This window comes from Atractosteus spatula, chromosome 1 (assembly GCF_055471065.1).
Source record: "Atractosteus spatula isolate fAtrSpa1 chromosome 1, fAtrSpa1.hap1, whole genome shotgun sequence".
In the NCBI taxonomy this organism is placed as follows: domain Eukaryota; kingdom Metazoa; phylum Chordata; class Actinopteri; order Semionotiformes; family Lepisosteidae; genus Atractosteus; species Atractosteus spatula.
The window spans coordinates 38,238,643-38,262,311 of record NC_142706.1 but is presented as its reverse complement, the minus strand read 5'-3'; the positions used below and the strand labels follow the sequence as shown (position 1 = coordinate 38,262,311).

Sequence of the window (23,669 nt, the reverse complement as noted above, 5' to 3'; positions counted from 1 at the left end):
TTAAAACAACACTGAAAATAAATATAAGAAAGAAGCACCATTTTTTAGATTATTATTTAAAAAATCCTGTAAGGTCATCCATAAGGTCAAAGTTAGCTACATAGTTCAGTAAACAGGCATTGGCCTTGTGAGAAACACTTTAATATGATATGAGAAAAAAAACAAGAAATAAAAAAGGTTATAAATGAGAGGAAGCCATTCGGCCCATATAGACAGTTGGTACTGTACTGTAGTTAGAGGTTAATTGATCCAAGAATCTCATCCAGCTGTGAAGGAAACCAGTGTATTGGCTTCAACAACATGGCTGGATAGCTTATTTCCCAACTCCCACAACCCTTTCTCTATAGAAGTCCCTCCGGCTCTCAGTTATTAAATGCTTTTTGACAGAGTTTCTACTCCTGTCAGTGCAGGTCACTCCATTAAGCTCTGGAATGTATCTGTGTGCGCTTATCTGGATTAATTCCAGATCAGCAATATCTTTTCTATAACATGGTGACCAAAATATTCTTGCATACAATTTTAATATCACATAAAGTTATTTAAATTCTACAGTGTATATGTTTAACTATATATCGTAGTGTTTTGTTTGTCTTTGTATCGCTTCCCTATAATATCTAGAAGATAATGGATAGAATCACTTTCGTTAGCACTAGGTGTTCTACTACAACAACAGCTAATCCAGATTTGTGAAACTACTTTGCTCTTACCGTTGGAGATTTCTGAATTTTACCATATAAAGTACACACATTTAAGAGTATTAAGATTAATTTGCTGTGGGTATTTTAAGGTTAACATTAATATTATGGTACAGAAAAACACAAACATGACTTTACTTGACATTACCCTGAATTAGGAAGATGCACAGTGTTTACCTGCAAATTCGTTAGCTTCCAAGGATCATAGTCTGCCTCGGTACACTGCCTGGGAAAAGACTGGCGAAAATCTACCTTCACCAGCTCCCAGTCTGACCGATAACTCATATGGCCAAAGACCCTGTAACAAGAAGACAAAAAATAGCATAGCAGGAAATGCAAATGATATTTTTCTCAGAAAAGCAGTGGAAGATACTTGTTTCTTGTACCCTACATTCGATACAATTTGTTTTACTGGAATTCTACAGAATTTCATTTCTAGAAGAGAATATTAAGGCTGTCTTCAGGAGGAGCCGACAAGCAGTGATTTCCGGTGCGTGCCTTGTTGTAATTGAGCCACTAGGTGGAGACATTTACTTGGCTAAAAATCTTGCAAAACGGCCATAAATCCGGCATTGAACAAAGTGAGATTTCTTATATTAAAAAGCTTTACATCTGACGTCCAGTCCATTTTATGTCTAAAATTTTCATGTTTGTGAAGCTCTAAAAGAGTTCTCTGGACATCGTAGGTGCAGACCTTTGTTTCTGCCCGCATTCATTTTATATGAACAATTACCCAGTCAAGGGTATACGATTACATTTCAAACTTCACAACGTTTATCTGGCAAACTATACAGACGCGCTGGAAAAAAACACAAAGGGAAAATACTGATATAAAATGTTAGAATTGAAACAATAAAAAAACAATTGTCGTCCTGTTTTGACGTAGCTGGCATTTCCTATCTTCCAAATCATTAGTTTCTGCTTTTAAAAAGCTTCTATGTGGATTCTTCCTTATGCTCAGAATACAAAACTTTCCTAGTTATTGATTATGTTTCAGTATTGTACAATGTAATACAATTAGTGTGCACAGTAGGTGCGCATGCTGAACACTCACATTTAGCATTAATATCACACAATGCATTAAATAAAAAAAATCTTATGATCTGTTTATGCAGTCATCTGAATTACATGAATGCAATATTCTTTTTTTTGCTGCTGCTGCTAAAAGAATAATAAATAATGTTGCTGTGTTTACAGGAAACCAAACTACGTGCTGATAATTTTCTGATAGAATACTAAATTATAACAAATTGTCACTTGATGTAAGGATCCACATGCTGTTCTACTGTGGAAAGACATTCAAATGCAACAAATTCTATTGGCTCCAATAGCCATGTTTTTAATAGCTCTCCGAAAATTAGGATATGCAAGAACACATCCTTCAATCTGTGTGATTTGGCCTTTAGAATCTCCTTGAAAACTTAACTCTCTAGAGAGACTGAGGGAACCTAATTTTACGTCTTCAAATTACTTTGCTTTTGTTCACATTCAAAATTATGTCATCAGGTCTCCATCAGTCATTTTCTTTTTCTCTTACGGTATAGACAGTGAGAGTGCCACAATTTCTGACCCCAATTAGATCCCTCAGACTTTATTAAAAAGAACAGAAAATTGCTTTACTGTTACAGCCAACCCTCCGTGCATATCTCAGCTCTTTTGGAAATAAAAAAAAAAGATTCTACAAGCTCATTTAGAATGCAAAGTTTATGGGAAGATGTAATGTGACCTTCTTTTCTGGCTTGTTTCTTAAAAATAGTGGAAGACAGTAAGGCAGGCTGTTACACACAGTAATATCCCATTTCAAAGGAGCTCAAATGCATACAGTATACTGTAGTAAATAATGCAGTGCAGACAGCTATAATAAACTCACGTCATGACAAGGGTTTCATCTCCAGGTTCACTAAGAAGACCATCTACAAATACTGAAGTGCTGGTGAAGTTGTGGGTAGTCCATGTACGCCCTTCATCTATGCTGAACCTTTAAGGATTCAAACATTAATCAGTCATTTGTAAAACATAAAATACATGAAAACAGATGTCAACAAGTATCCTACTTGTACAAGTCTATGTCTGTGGTCTTAAAATAATCAAACAGGACTTCATCACTTAAGATTTGTGTAATAAAATGTACAACATAAATTTAGTTCCAAACTAACAAGCAGTTAAAGGCTACAAGTTAAGTTCTTAACAACAGTAAAGTAAGTGTAGGGGCAATTGTTCTTTGTACAATTAATTGGTATTGTGGATAATGCTTGCTTCAATATTTTAGAAACCAACATACGAGCAAGCATGACAAGGACTCTGCTGGTAATTTCAAGATTCAATACTGATTCTCCAGCCGATAGTGAGTGGGTAGGAGGTAAATTTAGTGGCATTAAAAGCTCAGTGTGTTTTCAATAGACATATTATATAATATTATAGCACACTGGGGAAAATGTCAGAACCATATGACTTTGTTAGAAAGAGTTCTCAATTAGAAGCTGTTTTAAATTAATAGGAAAATGCAATGTCCTTTTAAAATTTTGCATCATAAATATAGGATGAGCAACCTCATATTTAATGTACAACTTTAATATCTAAGAGACTCTCCCAGTAACATGGGGAGGAGAATAATTCACAAACACTGCTTCAACCAATAAGCCTTAGGTCAATGTGTTACCATGATTCCCAGCCTACAGTTATATTTTCACCAATTACTGGTTTGTAAGAAATATTAAGAACAGTGAGAATATGTGAACATCGCAGAAGTGCACGCACACCAGGGAGATCTGCTAATAAACCTCCCTGGAATAACATCTTAAGATGATGGTTATATGAAATGTTAGAGATTAGAGGTCTGTCCCTAAGCTCAGATGCTGAAAAGCCAAGTACTTAAAATAGAATTATTGATGCCCTGTAGTCACTGAAAGTTTGGTTTTAGACTGGAAGTCCAGGAGTTCAGTAACACAAAGCTGCTAAACTTACCCTGTGTTTCACAACTGAGTTTCAAATACCAGAGGATCATCTTAGTAGAAAAAAATATTTGAAAGGAATGGTGTTTTCTAAAGACATTCAAGTTCCTCATAAAATGCATATACAGGTACTATTGACTATATTCTGAAAAATTGTGAGTACAAATGATGGCTGTAACAATTATTGCAATGCTTCCAAAGAGATTTTTATATTTTATAACCCTCCTCAGACAAAGGAAGCATAAAAGTGAACTTGTGGCTTTATAAAGCTTGACCGTTGACCATTTTAATTGTTTGCTGAGAATTTTGTAAAATAATTGAACTGATGTTCTGGACGCTAATATCGCTTCCTGAAAATAAAGCACATTGCTTCGTGTGACTATTTCCTACAAACTTGTAAAGGTGTCAATTTCACAATGACCACACAATGACCATAAACATAATGAAAGCATTACCTGAGTATTTTGAGTGGGATGGAGCTGTCCCTAATGGCTATTATGACTCCTCCATGATCAAGATACAGAATATGGTGTTCCTCCTCAAAAACCTGCAATAATAGTAATGAAAACCTGAAAAAAAGCAGTTTTAAAGGCCTCCAAGCACGTCCCCACTCACATGCACAGTGTGCGCAAATTACAGATGAGGGGAAACTATGATGATACTAACCAAGTTTGGAGGTCATCCAACAAAACATTCATAAAGTAGAGTTGTTGACAGGGTCTCAATTTCTCGCAACAAAAAGGTGATGAGAAATAATAGGTGTAAAACATGTTGCTTCGACATTCTGAAGCCAGGGTTTAGTGTGATAATACCTTGGAACTAACTGACCAGACCATCTGGGAAGAAGAACAGCTAGCATTCCGGGATGTGTTTGCCAAGTAGGAAATAACTCAGTATGGGTGTATAAAGTATCACTTCATCCTGTGAGGTACAGGGAATGATGAAACCTGACAAGTTTCCTGGCAATTAGTGCAGTGGTTTCAAGGCCGTAGTTTGAAGCTGCATTTTGGCAAGCAGTTGGTGTCCCATTGTGGGCAAGAAAATTATCATAGCAATTTGTTAAGTGCAAATTGGAAGCAGTACTGGATGAATCACAAAGTTTGAATCACAAAGTTTTAATTTCATCTGTGCTGCAGTTCTCAAGACAGTGGCTATTTGATCACAGTGTCAGTTGTGAGGCCATCTTGGGATATGCATGAATTACTTTATGTCAGATGTTAATACCATGCAATGTAGAATAATGTCACAAAGTGAAAGAAATGACAAACAGGCGGACATTGTGGTGTACTGCTGTTGCTCCAGCCTTACTTGCAGGGCTTCTCACAGTTATATACAGGTCAGGCAGGCCTACTGGATGAAACTCGGCACTACCTGGCCAAACAAATGTGTGAACGCTGACAAAAGGTGCCCAAGGATTTGTAATAAAATACAGTTGTGTAGTAACACAGCGCATGATCATTTGGCTTTTCAGAGCGAAAAAAGACTTACTCCCTCAAGGAGCGCAAAACTAATAAACAGTGCCTCAACAGAAAAAAAGAACATAATGATGGATTAATGCACAAAGAAATACCAAGTAGAAATACGTTTCAAGCACAAAACTCTTCCTCAGGCAATGTCTACATGGGAAGCCTTCCTCAGGTAGTCTACTTCTTCAATGAACCATATAAAATCAAACCAGCTGTTGTGGTCATAACATCTTGTTCAGGATAATATTGTTTAGTTACAATAATAAAGTAGTACATAGTACAGTAATCTAGTGTTAGATTACTACTGTAGGCGTTGGGGATGCTAATGTTAATGTGCCCCTTTGTCATCTGCAGGACATTACCACCAAGCTTTTTCTTGTGAGAAACCCTAACTCGTAAAGTTTGAAGGTACTTGGCCTTGCAGGTTTTGAACAGAAATACTATAGTTTGTGTGATGGGTCCTAATTCTAAGAATGGATTGAGACCTGGTTTGGGCATACAACTCATCAAAGCAGCTTTTCAGCAACTCAAAAGCTTTAGCTGTTAATGAAATCTGCCATGTTTCTATTAGTGCTTTCAAATATGTACTGTAGGTCAGGCTATTATTTCAGTTGATGTAGGACCTCCACTTGTGTCAAAAATGTAGTGGTTCATCTGTTCCAATATAGCTGCCTAGTCCGAAGTTTTTTCTGGTCTGTGAACGCAGTTTCAAAAATGATTAAATAAAAACAAAAAAAAACCTTACAATCACCATAGGCTTACACTACTCGAAAGCCTAATTAAACATATTGGAAGCAAGTTCAGCAGAAAAATCTGTAAGAAAAACCCATCAGTTATGTAAAGTAAACACATAAGACTATCGATTTAACAGTAAATATAGATTTTTTTCTCTGAAAGTTTAAAATAAAGCAAAGAGAATGCAGAATTTATTAAAGCCTCTAGTGTTAAAAATGCAGTGAATAAAGTGTTGACTTTCCACATCTTGGTTCTTAAAGTTGGCTGGCACTACCTCTTCCCAATCTACTTTATTAGAAATCCAATTTACACATTTGAGGAACCGTGTATTAAGAGGAGCTGACCTGACATAAGCCAGCCTTGTACTGCAAACATAAAAGCAGTGACTCAAAGAAGCATTCAGTGATTCTTTTTGATGAAATGCTTAGCCCTTAAAATAACAATATACAGTATTTCAAAATCACCGATAAAACTTTCTGAGAAAAAAAGAGTGGAAGCAAATCCACAACTCCAGGATATGCCAATAAGTTCAAACTGGTGGAATTCAACTTTTGTCTTTAAAAAAGTGAAATAAATAAAGGCTCATATTTTCAGATGCCATTTGCTGCCCAAAGCAAAGTTCACATTAAGTGTAACAGATATTATACATATTTGCATTTGGACAGCTCTCCATTTTTGAAAATATATTCTACTCATTTAAAAGTGTCGGTCATTAAAATATCCAAATATTTATGATAAAACATCTTTTAAAAAATGGAAGTTGTTGTCAAACGTGCTGTATTTCACTTCTGTAGCCCAGTCATCCATTGGCCATATATAGTTAAAGCTCCTCCCAGGATGGTTTTCAGTACAGCAGCTACACACTGTAGCTACACCTCCTATGATCCTGGTGCTTAGTGGGCAAGACATATTTCAAAACACAGGTACAGTAGATGCAGACATGGGGCCAGATTGTTTGGGTGCTCTTTTTTAAAATAAAATTGTAACTGACAACTTTCATAACCTCCCAGTTCGGAATTGCCAGTTGTTTATTGCTCAGCTGTGGGGCTCTACAGCTACTGTACAACCTCTGTATCGCACATGGAGAATGTGCTCCTATGCATTTATCATTTGAGTTCACGACAGCTTCTTTTAGGAGGGCTAGAGCCTGTCCTCCTTGATCTGGAACTAATGTCTCCAAAAGTGGCATCGCGGGTCTTAGCAGCACCTTTTGCGTTGAAAACCAAAAGCCCTCTGGCCAACAAAATTCCTTCCAGTCCTAGTAGCACTTAAACATTTTGTCACTGCCAAACTGGTCATATTTTCGAACTAGGCTGCTATTTTCTTGCTTGTGTATTCATCACTGTTCTATACAGTACATACAGTAATTACATGTGCAGGGCTTATTGCAGTACAACACATTTGTCATAATTTCAGCCATTCTGCTCTAAAAAAGATTAACTAAATTTAATACAATTAAAGAAAATAAAGGCTGAACATAACCCAAAGCTTTCTCTTGAGAGAAGTGACATATAAATGTTTGAAGTGTCACTGTAGACTGCAGAATTAATTATGTTAAACATCTATATTTTGTTATATTCTGCACTTGAGCCTTACAATTATTCCTGCTTTTCAGTGAACTACTGTATATTTGTATATATTTAAACACAATTCATGCTTAACAAATGTCCACAGATGATTGGACTGACTTGGTTCTCTTTTGTTCTGAGGAGCAGCCACAGACCTGTGGGATATTTTCAAACACAAGGCAGGGAGGACTGAATCTTTATACTGGCATTGTCAATAGGTCACCAAGGAGTGTGATGCAGCAGGGGTGTACAGTAGGGCAAACTTCTACTCCTTTTTCATTTTCTCACATACTGTACTGTAGGTATGTGAGTGAGCTACTGTCTCTGTAATATTGTGCTTGGATGTGTGTGCATCCACGTGAAAACTGACCCCTGTCCCCTTCTCAGATTTATCCACACTTCAGCCTCTCTCTGTTTGAGCAGGTGATAAAAAACAGCTTTCTGCATTTTGCTGAGGGTTTGGTCTCTAACACTCCACTCCTTTGTGTAGAAGCAGTCTGTTTGCTATTCAGGAAAGCAAAAGATTCGTCTTTCTTCTTGTTAGCTTTGAAATTTAAAAAAAAAAACTACCAAAGCTTTCAGTTAGCACCTCTGTTAATATTGTTAATTTCCCTGCCTTACATTTTCCTGCTTCTTCTTGCTTTTAGATTGAGTTCCATTGCTTCGGCTCTATCCCCTCTGCTAATTCAGTCTGTTAGTTATTTTTTACTTTCTTCATTATTAATTTATTTGGCTGACACTTTGATTCGAAAGTTCACATTACATGTGTACCATCTCATGGGGCAGCGGACTGGAGCAACCTGAATAAAGATTACCTTGGTAAATTACCATTCTATAATACAGCACCTGGAATTTGAATCTAAAACTTAAAAAGTCCAGAGGTTTAAACACATTTTCACGTTTCTCAAAGACATCAACTCTCTTTTTCCTTGTCCAACTCTCTTGTCTCTACCTTTTCTCCTTTTTTGTGTTGTCTGTCTTATTCTCTGGCTACTCTTGCTACCATTCTGTCTTTCATTTCTTTCCTTTTCTTTACCTTTGACAACCCTGAGAACACGGAGGAATATCTGTGATAGAAAAAAGATGCCAATACTCTGCATATTAGCCTTGCCTTTCTGTGACTTCTATCTTTATTTGGCCTTGCAGCACATACTGTTGGTGCCCCTGAACACACCTATGCCTCTCTGCCTCTGTGCACTCCCCATGCACATATACCTATGAACCTATATATCTGTCAGCTCCTTTTTCTCCATGGTCATGTCCATGTTACCTACAGGTACTGTATGTGTTGCAGGACAAGACTAGTATTTATGACACCTTACATACAGCATTGCTACATCAGCTATTACTTATCTGCTTTGGGCACTCTAAGGTCTCTCTGTTACTGCTTTGCACCTGAGTACACCAGACCTACCCCCCCATTTGAAGTGGACTTGATTTCACAGACGTTCTCTCCCAGTAGAGGCCACTGACACTGGACAAGAACGTGGAACAGTTGATTACTTTTCGTCTCATAAATAACTTGAATAAGAGTTCCCTAATGCCAGACCAATGGACTATGCTCTCTGGTCTAGATGTTCACTTGATAAAGGCCTCTACCACTACCACCACTACTAAATTACTACCACTACAAGTATAGCCATCTAGTATCCCAGAGGCCCCTAATGATAGCTGCCATCTTAGCCCTATCCCCAGACACTTGGCTTCAGTACTCTAGAATGGTGATCCATCCTCCTTCATGGGCCCCAGATGAGGACTAGCATCTACAGTAAGCACACTGTGTGGTTTTGTGGATCAATAATTTTCTTGTAAAGCATAGTACTGGTATCCAGACAGTAATTGGAGGAAAAAATAAATAATATACCTGTCTCCAGGATTTCCCACAGTCTGAAGTAATATACATTTCTTCCTTATACCCCACCAACTGGGAGCCTAAATTGCCTGCAAAAAATGTAAAGACAAATGCAATGAACATACAGTACATGGATAGATAAACCACAGACAGCTTGGAAAAACAGGAGCAATGCACAGTCAAATATATTACATTACAGATAATATTACTGTTGAATTTCTAAAAGGAAGTGGCGCATTTACATTTGAAAAGTGATGTTGACAGCTGCAAGCCTTTGATACCTATGGCGCTCTTATTAATAACACAGTCCATTAAGCTTGTTCCACTCAACAAATGTACAGCTTTAATAATAATAATAACATCACTTTATTAATCCTTTACAATTTCTTGCATTAGGAATTGTCTTTTCACATACCCCAGCTTGCTCTCCATGAGACACACAGACAGGGAGAGAGTCTGGGTCAGAGCACAGGGCCTGCCATTGTACAGCACCCCTCAAACAGTTAAGGTTAAGGGCCTTGATCAGGAGCCCAACTGAGTAGGATTCCTCTGCCAGCTGCAGGATTTGAACCAGCAACCTTCCAACCACAGGCACAGGTCCTTAGCCACAGAGCCACGCTCCATTGTAAAGTTGTAAAGTAATGAATGCAGAAAAGTTGAGGTTTTATAAAAGAAAAAGGATACCCAAATGTATTTTCCCTGAGGTGGTCAGTTGCAGTGCAGTGTTGCACTGACATTATACAAGTCAGAGTTTAGCTGCTCAAATGGAACCCGCTGGCAGTAGCTTGTGTTTATCATGCGTGATGTATACTCCATCAGATCTTCTTTTTTATCAGTTGAATTAAATAAGCTACAATGCTAGGTCATGACTCTTCAATACTACAAGTACTTCAACACTACAAGTATTTGTTATAAAATATCCATTTTATAACAAATATCGTTTTCTTAACTGCTTAATCCAATACAGGGTCACAAGGGCACAAGTCAGGATACACCCAAAACAGGATAATTCTTTACACTTATATAGCGCTTTTCTGGACTTTTCTGCGATTTACAGGTAATGGGGACTCTCCTCCTCCACCACCACCAATGTGCAGCCCCACCTGGATGATGCGATGGCAGCCATAGTGCGCCAGTACGCTCACCACACATCAGCTATCAATAGGGGGGAGAACAGAGTGATGAAGCCAATTCATAGATGCTCTACACCAGCAGCCATATCACCCTGCAACTCACAACTGGCAACCCACTGAAGCTAAGCAGGTGTGAGCCTGGTCAGTACCTGGATGGGAGACCTCCTGGGAAAAACTAAGGTTGCTGCTGGAAGAGGTGTTAGTGGGGCCAGCAGGGGGCGCTCACCCTGCAGCCCACATGGGTCCTAATGCCCCAGTATAGTGACGGGGACACTATACTGTAAACAGGCGCCGTCCTTCGGATGAAATGTAAAACCGAGGTCCTGACTCTCTGTGGTCATTAAAAATCCCAGTGCGTTTCTCGAAAAGAGTAGGGGTGTAACCCCGGTGTCCTGGCCAAATTTCCCGTTGGCCCTTACCAATCATGGCCTCCTAATAATCCCCTCTATGAATTGGCTACATTACTCTGCTCTCCTCCCCACTGATATCTGATGTGTGGTGAGTGTTCTGGTGCACTATGGCTGCCATCGCATCATCCAGGTGGATGCTGCACATTGGTGGTGGTGGAGGGGAGTCCCCATTACCTGTAAAGCGCTTTGAGTGGAGTGTCCAGAAAAAGTGCTATATAAGTGTAAGCAATTATTATTATTATAGATGGGGATTATTAGGAGGTCAGAATTGGTAAAATTTCTAATGGAAAATTTGGCCTGGACGCCAGGGTAACACCCCTACTCTTTTTGTGAAACACCCTGGGATTTTTAATCACCACAGAGTGTCAGGACCTCAGTTTTACATCTCATCTGAAGGACGGCACCTGTTTACAGTATAGTGTCCCCATCGCTACACTGGGGCATAAGGACCCACACAAACCGCAGGGTGAGCACCCTCTACTGGCCCTTCTAACACCTCTTTCAGCAGCAGGAGTCTCCCATCCAGGTACTGACCAGGCTCACACCTACTCTGCTTCAGTGGGTTGCCAGTGGTGAGCTGCAGGGTGATATATCTGCTGGCTTAAGCCCATGCAAGTCCATCACAACAATAACACATAATAATAACAAAGCTTTATAATAAAGTAGTTCCACGATACATAGCAGAATATAATTCTTGGGAGTTCAGATTGTTTAAAGCCAAAGCAGACTAAAGTAAAATTTAGCCATGTCACCAAAGTTAGTACACCTCTTTCACATTGGGCTGAAGTATTTATAATGTCCAGGTAGTCATGACCTTAGTTTGACATCTCACTTAAGGAAGAGCACCTCCTATACCACACTGTCACCATAATGGGTCATTGTTCTTAATTCTGGCCAGAGAGAAGATTGCCACCTACTGATCCACTAAATCCACTTGCAGCAGCAACTGAGTTCCTCGGAGGTCTCTTATCACCGTACTGACCAGGCCTTGCTTAGCTTTGTGATCTGATCAGATCAGGTTAAAAGATAATGCTGCTTTAAATTTTGCTTGGAGCATGCTGTCCTACTGGGAATGGTGTTACATTGCTCTTCACTAGCTTCCTAAAACATATTTGTAAACTTGTAACTTACTTGTGTTAAACAGGAAAAAAAACACTTCCAAATGATTAGTGATTTCTGCTTCATCATGACCATGTCCAGATGGCACTGAGTGGCGTTTTACTAAATGATTTTTGCTTTTTTATGGCCTGTATCAATGTATTTACATTTGAATATACTGTAATATCTGCTATGTTATTGTCAAAAATCTTAGACATCTTAGATCAAGAATTACAACATAGGTACAGTATGTAAATGGCATTAACAGTTTACTCAAAATCTCTATTAGTATTTTCTACCATCATAATTAGTTTGTTGTTAATACAGCTCAATCTGTATAAGAAGAAACCAAGCTTGTTATTGAGCAGTTTTTAATTCACATACAGTAGATAATAATTTTTGAAAACATGATCAGTAAGTACAATATAAAGGAAGTTACACATGAGCAGTCAATATGAAATTTACTGGTCAAATCGGACAGAATGGCAGGTGTTCTGTGTTATCAACGCTATTTCTTCTTTGTACTGTACATGTCCTAGAAGCTAAACTACTACATTCTAAAGACCAATGTAAACAATTTATGTACTGTATGTGAACTTCTATGCTAAATAAATACAATAAATTATCATCCATTCTTCATCACTGAGGTCTGATATCCTTAATAAATCCAATACCCTTAATAACACACCTCTGTAAGCAAGATAAGTGGGACACTGGCATTTATCTGAGTAATTTATGCTGTTCAATCATACAAGTCATCCAAGAAAAAAGAAAGCTGATCTTGACTTTCTCAGTAGAAAAATATGCTATGAGCTTAAAACTAATGTTGTCACTGATGCTTTCTGAGAGAGAGATGAAGACAGCAGAAAAAAACAAAATGCAGAACTCAAAACACAAGAGCCATTATCAGTGCAACAATGAAAGAGGATTCATCCTTCTTATTGTTTATTCTTGCTCAGCTCTGCATTATGCCAAGCTGCCTAGGAAGCTTGTGTCTTATTATGCATGCTATGCTGTCCTTTTAATACTATCAAAACAAAGGATAATGGAAGAATGAAAATGTCATGTGTTTAATCCTCTTCACTGAGGTCACTAAGCTCATTTAAACCAAAAGTCTAATAGATTGAGGGTATTCCCGGCTGGGTATGTATGCTATTGTGTTTACAGGCTCTTGGACATATTTTGGATGTAAGGGGTCTCATTAGGGCTAGCTCCATTAAACTGCTATTTCTACACAAAGACAAAATGCGCTCCTTTACAAAAAAGAAAGACATTAAAGCAGCTCAGAACTGACTGCACAATGTATATTCACCATTTTCTGAAGTTTTGCATAAATCAGTATTCAGAAATATTGTTATAAATACAATTATTCTCTGGAAATATACAAAAGTTTAGAAAGGGCTTTCAATTTTATATGATTATTATATACTCTGTCCCAGGGAAAGCATGGATTTGATGTTAGCTTTAGGTGTTCTTTACTAGTATATTTTACATTTTAGTCCACAGAATGAGCAGTGTTCTTGGTAGTAATTTCTATATCATTACATTATTTTAATGACTTATTAATTTTACATTTCTCAAATAATGACGATGAACATGATCGCCATATTAATTGGCATCACCTAATGCTGCACAAAAAATGTTCTCAATGTTTATGGCCAGTAGGTCTTCTTGTTTAAGTGTCTGGGCACACATTAAATTTGCAGAACATGACATGTACTGTATGTACTTGAAATCATCAATCACTCACTCACTGATGCAAATCAGAGAAGAGAGGAGAGCACTTTACAGTTTGTAAGCATCTTGCAATATTTAAAAAGCCATAAATCCACTCATCCATTATAAGAAATCCTCTTATTCCTGGTAAGGGCCGTGTCACCTCTGGGAGGGACAAGCCTTGCAGGGCACACATGTAAACACCCTAGAGATAAGAAATCAGCCTAGTCAGAGAGGTCTTGAAAGGTTGTAGGAAACCTAGAAAAACCCCATGTAACTAGAGGAGTACTCCACAGGGAAGGTACCCTGATCCAGAGCCGAACCCAGGACCTAAGAACTGTAACGTAACAGTTCTAATTATGACATCATTTGATTAATGCCATGAACGTTTAAGAAAATAAAGCTTATTATTAGCTTGAGTATTTTTAGCACTAAAGTTTCACTTACAATGTAACTGAATGTTTTCTATTTCTTCTTTCTACTTTGAACCATTTCCAGGGAGTCATCATGTCATTTGCCAAACCGCTTTATACCATACGGTGTCGCGGGAAGCCAGAGCCTAGCCGGCAAGCAACGAGCATAAGGCAGGGTACACCCTGAATGGGGTGCCAGTCCATCGCAGGGCAAGTGCAAGCCAGTCATAAATGGGCACAATCTGGAGTCCACGGTAAAGGAGAGAGATGAAGCCAATTTATGGAGAGGAATTATTAGGAGGCCATGATTGGTAAAGACCAATGGGAAATTTGGTCTGGACACCGGGATAACTCCCTACTCTTATTGAGAAATGCCCAGGGATCTTTAGTGACCACTGAGAGTCAGGACCTCAGTTTAACATCTCCTCCGAAATATGGCGCCCACTACAGTATAGTGTCCCTGCCACTATACTGGGGCAGTAGGACCCACACAGACTACTGGGTGGAAGTTGTAATGTAAAAATTGTAATGGACCACATCAAATAGATCAAACACTTACCAGCCCCCATGATTAGTCCAGGTGCAGAGTCCTTGGTGTGCACTGTCCCAGACACATAAGGGTTGTCTGCCCAGCGCAGGTGAAGGTGGAGGTGACATTCTGGCTTTAATGCACAAGAACACGAAATAAAACAGCGTCAATCACTGAAGGTACCTTTATGAGCTGATAACACAATATTGTATTAACTTCAGCCAATTCTGAAGCCAATTGGGCGGTGTTGTGGGTTTGTGGCTAAGGATCTGCGCCTGTGGCTGGAAGGTTACTGGTTCATATCCTGCGGCTGGCAGAGAAATCCTACCACGTTGGGCCCCTGAGCAAGGCCCTTAACCCCAACTGCTCCAGGGGTGCTATATAATGGCTGACCCTGTGCTCTGACCCCAAGCTTCTCTCTCTGTCTGTGTGTCTCACAGAGAATAAGTTTGGGGTATGTGAAAAGACAAATTCCTAATACAAGAAATTGTATATGGCCAATAAAGTGATCTTATCTAATCTTCTCCAGAAAGCATGAGTTCAAGGTCAGGCAGGTTTTCTAAAGAATTTCCTTCTAATATGTCTTCTAATCATGTCTAATAAGCATAGATTTTGGAAAAGGCATTTGTGTGAATGGAAACCAATTAGCTTCCTTTCCACAGGTTTGAGATCCTTCCAGTCTTTATCTTTTGTTTTGCTGTGTTGTGTAGCATTTAATGTAAATGAGCTTGTTGGAGCCTTGCACTCAATTGATTCAAGAAGCTCTTCAGTTTGTCACCTGCAATTAGCACAACCAGCTAGATTGGTACCTGTAAGCAACAGTAAGTAATAAATCTGCAAGAAAAGCAATTTAAACCTATTTTGCTGCACAATTAAGTAGTTTATATTGCAGTGAAAAATATAATTAAAACCATTAATCTTCATTCCCTGCGGACTTACATTGTGCAGTGTTTTGGTAACTTTTAACTCTTGTTTTAGTTCCACTATGTTACAGGAAACCTACGCAGGTGCTTCAATAAGTACGGCAATTACAATGATACCAAAAAACATACGAACAAATATGGAACAAAAGATCTGTCAAGTCATTGCTCATTTAACATCAACCTTCCCATCTCAACTTTGAGATGTTTTTTTTCTGTAACGTGGAGAAAACAGTGCCAAAGAAAATATATTTAGCCTGTGTTTTCGGACACCATGTTTTCTTATTATGAAAGATGGAAAATAAGCCTATCCAGTAATATACTAATGTACTGTGCTTTCAGTTGCTACCAAAGGGCTGTTTCCCAATTGAATGTTATTATTATTCTTGCTGTGCAAATTTGAATATATTATCATTTGAGATCTTTAAGATTGACATTGAAGTTTTTTTGTGAACAATATTACAGTACATATAATAATAATTCCTTACATTTATAAAGTGCTTTACAGGTAATGGGGACTCCCCTCCACCACCACCAATGTGCAGCCCCACCTGGATGACGTGACAGCAGCCATAGTGCTCCAGTATGCTCACCACACACCAACTATCAGTGGGGAGGGGAACAGAGTGATGAAGCCAATATATAGAGGGGAATTATTAGGAGGCCATGATTAGTAAAGACCAATGGGAAATGTGGCCAGGACACCAGGGTTAACACCCCTACTCTTTTCAAGAAACCCCTGGGATTTTTAATGACCACAGAAAATCAGGACCTTGGTTTTACTTCTCATGCAAAGGGCAGCACTTTTTTTATGGTATAGTGTACCACTCACTATACTGGGGCATTAGGACCCACACAGACCACAGGGTGAGCACCTCCTACTGGCCCCACTAACACCTCTTCCAGCAGAAACCTTAGTTTTTTCCCCAGGAGGTCTCCCATCCAGGTACTGACCAGGCTCACACCTACTTAGTTTCAATGGGCTGCCAGAGATATGGCTGCAGGGTGATATACTTGACCTTTGTCCTTTTACTTCCTTTTGCTCTGTTACTCTCATTCTCCAACCAACCCAATCTCCAACCCAATCAATCACTGTGCAATTCAAGTAATTGGATATGATCTAAGAAAATGAGGAGTCCAAAATAATAAACATATGATTGTTTCCTCATTATAAATATAATACAATATAATCCTTATAGTAAGGAAGAAATCATCAATCCAAATGAGAAACAATGTGAATTTGGCATGATTGCATAAAAAGATCAAGAGAGAGCTGCAACCATTTCTTATTATTAAAAACAGCACATGGAAGAAATCCATGATTTTCAGCTAAAAGCTGGGTTGGAAAATGTAAATGGCATGCAAATACTTGACAGAATCCCGTAATTCTTCACTTATGGTAAAGCAGGAATATACAGACTATGTAAATGAAAGTTTAAAATGGTAGGTGACCACCAATTTCTGGATTTAATCAGATTCACACTGTTCAAGTTTTGAACAGTGCAAGATGCCGACAACAGCTAAACCATAATTCCCATGAATTATTCCTATGGTGCCTTGAAAAAGATTTAACCAATACCAATAATGTCACATTTCTGATGTACTGTGGCATGTATATACATTTTGTTTTCAAATAAAGGTTGTTGTTTTTTACTTGTTCTGACAAGTATGATAATCGATGGACTGTAATCCTCAAGTCTTGCCATAAATTTTCCTTCTGGATTCGAGTCAGGACTTTGACTGGGCCGTGAGGAAATTTGCTCTTCTCGTCAAACCACTTCAGCGTGGCTTTGACTTCATTGGGCTTTGGGTCATTGTCCTCATATGAACCTCTGATCCAGTTTTAGATTCTTGGTGGACTCAGGCCGAGTTTGTCTAGCATTCACTCGTACAGAGCACCCTGCATTTTTCTCTCAGTACTGACAAGCTATCAGTCCTTGCTGATAACATGATGTTAACATCACCTTGAGTGTTCTTTAGGATGGAGCTTTCTGGGTTGTGTGCTGTGTTGGACTTCTGCCAGTCTTCAATTTAGACTACAATTGTTGGTTTTAGACCATTTTTGTCTCTCACGGCCAAAAAACCTTTCAGCACATGTTTCAGTATGATTTGCACGCTTTGTAAAAAACGTTTTGTTTTCAGTTAATAGCTTCTTTTTTACTTCTTGTTCATGCATGCCAGCTTAGTATAGGAACTCGGATGTTGCTGATGTATGAACACCGACTCTAATCTCAAATACATAAAATCTTGCAAAATCACTCTTGGGCTCACACTGGCATCCCTAATCAGTTTCCTGCTTGCTCAGCTGTACTGTACATTCTGGAAGGATTACCTGCTCTTCAGGTTAGTGCCATACAAATTCTCTTCCCAATGATGACCACAGACTTTTGATCACAGACAAAGAGCAATTTTTTTGATAATGGCCTGAGCTGTGCTTCTTTACCACATCTCTGACTTCGAAAAGCTTCATAGTTGGTGTGTTGTATCACTGTGTTATTGGTGGCATAATAATAATAATAACATCACTTTATTAACCCTATACAATTTCTTGCATTAGGAATTTGTCTTTTCACATACCCCAGCTTACTCTCCATGAGACACACAGACAGGGAGTGAGCCTGGGGTCAGAGCACAGGGTCTGCCATTGTACAGCACCCCTGGAGCAGTCGGGGTTAAGGGCCTTGCTCAGGGGCCCAACAGAGTAGGATTCCTCTGCCAGCTGTGGGATTTGAACCAGCAACCTTCCAGCCACAGGCGTACTGTAGATCCTTAGCCACAGAGCTAGTGCTCCACCCCACATGACATTCAATATATAACTGAAGGATGTTACAGAGACAGATGCATTTAATCTGAAGTCATTGACCACTTTGATTACAGAGACATAAAATTAATTTTATAATTAATAATTATAATTGCTTACACTTATATAGTGCTTTTTTGGACACTCCACTCAAAGCGCTTTACATGTAATGGGGACTCCCCTCCACCACCACCAAATCTTTGCAAAACTATTCTTATGCACCTCAATTGATTTGAGATCACCATTGTAAAGGGGTTGAAGACTTATGCAACCAAGATTTTTTTCTAATTTCTTATGAAGATCTAACTTTACATACTATCAATGTTTTTTTAGCTTTATCAGTGTGGAGTTGATTGTGAAGGCTATATGCTGTATATAATCCTATCTGAAAGTGCCATGATTTCAAACTCATACCATACCGGTTTGCAGTTGACAGGCTTGCTGTTCATGTCTACTGCAGGGGGAATGAGGTAGTCCCAGTCTCGACCTTTGTTGTAAGTGATGACAGTTGTCACCTTCCCATCCACTTTCCGATTAGCCAGGAACACCCCTTTAATTCCACGAACCTTAAAATCAGATCAATGAATTCAGTAAAGAATTTGCAAAAACTAGGGATGACATAAGAAATATTTTAAAAAATCAGATATACTGTACTGTACAGTCTTATACCCTGTTACTGCATACTGTATACATAATACATCAGTTGTACATTATATCAGAACACAAATGGAAAACAGAACATACACCCAAACATATTTACCTCAGTGGCAATTACTATAAGAGTTTGTCACTCTTTTTTTCCTGGCTATATGTATTTTACTGATATTAAATTTAAATCCAACACATGCTTGTGTGTGCAACCAGAAAAAAAATAATCAAACTGATCTACCCATTTAATAATGAGCGCATTGAGTTCTTAGCATTAGGTATTTTAGAGTGGTAACCCAAATCAGTCGCTGTACAGCTTTCCTAACATAAATGTCTAACATGACACCAGTGGAAGCATACTAGTTTCGATTAACTCCTATTACCCTGAATCCTGACTCTAAAGAAGTCCTTTGTGACTAACAACAGACAGTCCTGTTTCAGATGTCTCTGGTTTCTTCAAGTGCTTTCTCTGGTTTCTCACTGCTGTCTGACCCTGAACCAGATAGCTTTCCTGCACAGACATCACGGGAATGTGACTGAAGGGGTGCAAACATACCCATTGTCAGCCAGATACTTGCATGTTGAAGAACACATGCTTCACTGTACCGTATGTTTGTTAAGAAAATAGTCATTACCTGTACTTGGCACCAATGAAAAAACAGTATAAACGCCTACCACATACACCAACTTGATGCAATATAATAAATGACTGTTTATTGAAGACTCAAAAATGCTGTAAGATTCAGGCAGGCATACTTAGATTAAATGCAAAAGCGGAATGCAACATTAGCTAGTTTAACAATTTAATACCATAGTATTAAATCAATTTAAAAACTCCCTTGAGAAAAACTGGCAAAGAAGCTGAAGAGAAAACCATTCAGACAGAAGCATTCTCTCTGTCATCTCTTCAGTCATTTTCATACCTCCAGCGGAGGACTGTGCTTCTGACAATACTTAACCAACCTGCACATTAGTAGAAGTAGTCACATATTTCACAAAAATGCAAATGCAGCGTGTAACGTAGAAAGACAGATACAAATTAGACTTAAACACTACATGGAAATGCCTTAATCAGTCAACAGCATTGCAAGCAAAACAATGTGCTTAATCACTAGGCAGTTACATTTATCAAATCCAAAAGTGGGTAAATGCTTACTTTATACGCTTACTTATTAATATAAATGTCAATGTTATTTTGTTTTGCTGTTAAGGCAAAGAAAGTGAAGAACGTGAATAATTAGTGTTTGAAACAAATAAATGTAGAAAATAAATGTAGAAAGTTCAGGAGATCAGCAAATATATAAAGCCTATCAATAAAATACTGGATCACACTTGGCTTATTTGTGATTTAATAAAATACAAGCCAGGAATTTCTGCATCAGAAATTCACTGTTGATGCACATTGCAGCAAAACTGTTTTTATTTTGCCATATCTATAATCTGTATATATCTTGTACAGTATCATCACATCATTAGCATTACCTGATCTAATATGTCTAGTAAGGCTTTAATGTGGTATTCCAAAATTCATCACACACTATTCTAACATTAAAGCTATCATTTTAATGACTTCACTAATTTAATTTGACTATATCTGATTAAAAAAAACAACTCGATGAAGAAACAAAATTATTTCCACTTTTAAAAAAAAACATTTTTATTATGCATATTATGCAAAACATTAGATTCGGAGACTGCACATTGCTTTCACATTAACTTAAATAACGTTGGTTTATTTGCTTCTTCAGTGGAATGTGGTCACTGTTCAAAAATAAAGCTAAAGAAAAAATATTTTTCCTTGCTGCACACCCCCATGTAATTTCCGACTAAAACTAGAGATTCCAGTGGAAAACTAATAATGTCTAATACTAGGTTGTCATGTTTAACTAATACTTATACAAATGTAGCTTTTCCTGAAAATAAAATTCTCCACATACCATTGTGAGTGAATTAAAACTCTGCTTTGGTGATGGTCTTTCAAACACTGTATTTAAGATACTGAATTCCTTACAAAAATGTAGTCCTTGTGGCAATCCTTTTGAATGACACAGTTGTAGCTGTGCTTTGCCGTGAGTTCTCTGTCCTTTACTGCAGTTTAATCTGCTTTTATCACCTCATACAGTACAACCATGAGCTTTCATAAGAGTAGACTCGATGAGTGCACTCATTAATCATAATTGTAACATTTTCTTTAATAGCTGGCTCACTAGCATTATGCATCTTTCAGCAATTCACAGCCTGAGTGATGAGAATAATCTGTTCTTTTAAAACCAAGCATATATGCCATTTGCACATCAGTTGAATCTCCTCTCTACATGCATTGTTATCTTATTGTATTCACTTTACGGGTTCCACAGAAATACAATGGTACTGACACTTAATCCAAAATATATTCTTGCCATACTTCTCAGTTACAAAGTAATTAACAAATCTAGACACAGAAGAAGATAAAGAGCCTGAAAGATCTGCAGACTACTAAGGAGTGGTTCTGAATAACCAACCTTTGTAAAGAAATGACATTTAAAGCACTTTCATAATAAGGCTAAAGAAGAAAAAACTTTGCTAATATTAGCTCAACATGACAGTGTGCTCTGGTCTCTTGTACAATGTGTATAATGCTCTGCTGTATAAATGGGTGCACATTTATGCTGCTTTGAATAAAAGAATCAGTCACATAATTATTATTAATAATATCATAATTTGTCATAGAACTAATTCTTGTTGGATAGGACAAAAATGCCAATGATCTGCCTGTAACCTTCACATCTCAAAGTTGAATGATTTTGTACTAATTATTTAATTTGTTCTAGTTCAGCTGGAAACTGGATAAATTATGCCTTACATCTAATAGTTTAATCAGAACTTCCTGTGACGTTGCTGTGATGGGGAAGCTTGTGAGCCTCTAAAACCTGAGAGCTATGCCAGTGGGACCTCTGACTTGGTTTCAGGTGCGTTGCCAGAAAAAAGGCCAGCAATCTGGTTATCCAGTTTGGGGATAGGCATAGCCCTAACAATGCTATCTCATACAAAATTGACTGCTACAGAAACTACAATGAGTAATATTAACATGTGGCTCTTAATAGACTTCACCCATCTCAGTCATTCAAGTGGCAGTATGACCAACCCTGATGAAAGCCAGTCGGAATTCAGGGGTGCAATGGTGAGTCTATTGGAGCCTATTAACAAGATTTTATGGAGCATAAATGGAGCTTGGAGCATGGAATGTCCGAACCATGTACGAGACTTCCAAGACAGCACGGGTCCTCAGTGAGATGAAGACATACCAAAAGACACTTATCCCTAGAGATAGTGGGGATAATTGAATAGCCCTGGTCTGGCTCTGGACATGTTGTGATGAATGATTGGACCCTTATCCTTCACTTATACCACCTGAACACACACACATGGCACAGCCGTCGATCTTTCCAAAGGAAAAGCCAAATCCTTCATGGAATAGGAGTCAGTGAGTGGTAGGATGATAAGGCTGTTTCTCAGTTCAAACTTCTGCAAACTCACTATCCTGCAAAGCAATGGACCAACTAAGCAGGCTGATGTAGAAGACACAGATAGTTTGCATGTCCAACTCCAAATGGCTGTTTCCAAGTTACCAAAGCAAGACATGCTCCTGATAATTAGAGATTATCAAAGCAGGACCTGACAACACAAACTGATGTGACTAATGGATGTGGTGAAAGAATGATAGAGACCATCTTATTGACTTTTGTATGAACAACAACTTTGTTATGGGTGGCACTATTTTCCCTCATAAGAACATTCATAAACTCACGTGGAAGTCACCTGATGGTAAAACCACCAACCAAACAGAGCACATCAACATTAATGGCCAGTGGCACGGGTCACTACTGTACATGAAGTTAGAGCATACCATGTTGCAGATCCTTGTAGCAAATACCATCTAATTGCTGCCACCAGCAAGCTCAGTCCAAAGATGATAATAACACAAAGCCAGCATCAAAAACAACTGGACATCGCAAAACTCAAATGCCCAAAGAAGAAAAGGGAAATTGTGTCGGTGCTTAGAACCAATATGAATGTATTGTATGCTGTCACCGAAAGAGAGGAAGAGTCTAACATGAACACACAATGGGAAGCCATAAAGACCACATATGTAGAACAAGTACAGAAGATACTAGGTTTTAACTTGAGAGGTCCTAAAGAATGGATAATACCTGACACATGACAGAAAAATGAGGAGAGAAAAAGAATTAACACAACTTAACACCATGTTCCCAAGACTTCAAGAGCCCAGATAGTCTATAAAAGCAAGGATAGTGAACTAAAGAGAAGCTCCAGGAGAGACAAGAGCACCAGAACTGAAAATCTGATAACCAAAGATGAGAAGGCTGCAACTCTTGAAGACCTTGGCGCTGTATATAAGATCACCAAGCATCTCTGTGGCAAAAATACAAACATAGCATCCCCCATAAGAGGCAAGATTTTTTTTATTAACTTTGCCATATTTTTAAAACTCCTGTGTAGCTAAAGTAGTAAAAGTAAAACTAATTTAGCATCCTGTTGTTTGGTCCCTGCACTCCAGACATTGCTCATTTGTGACGGGGCTACTGTATATCACTGCCTGAAAACTACACCCATCCTTGCGTTGTCACACAAGTGTGACCACTTTAGGTATCTGGAAGCCTCTGAACTTGCAGTGCTGTGAATAACAAACATATCACTTTTCCACTCAATGTTGGTTCTCCTGTTGATGCTGTAG

At 38.3% G+C, this 23,669-nt stretch overlaps 1 protein-coding gene across 1 annotated transcript in view; it reads right to left on the bottom strand.

The window, feature by feature from the left end:
* The window catches only part of sorcs2 (sortilin-related VPS10 domain containing receptor 2), a 369,722-nt gene that overhangs the window by 17,542 nt on the left and 328,511 nt on the right, over positions 1 to 23,669 (bottom strand). The window contains exons 10-15 of the mRNA XM_088918653.1: positions 18,706 to 18,852; positions 14,597 to 14,699; positions 9,280 to 9,356; positions 4,102 to 4,193; positions 2,566 to 2,673; positions 873 to 993 (exon numbers count right to left, since the gene is read on the bottom strand). Of these exons, the coding sequence (XP_088774779.1) occupies positions 873 to 993; positions 2,566 to 2,673; positions 4,102 to 4,193; positions 9,280 to 9,356; positions 14,597 to 14,699; positions 18,706 to 18,852 (648 nt within the window). The remainder of the gene's footprint in view (positions 1 to 872; positions 994 to 2,565; positions 2,674 to 4,101; positions 4,194 to 9,279; positions 9,357 to 14,596; positions 14,700 to 18,705; positions 18,853 to 23,669) is intronic.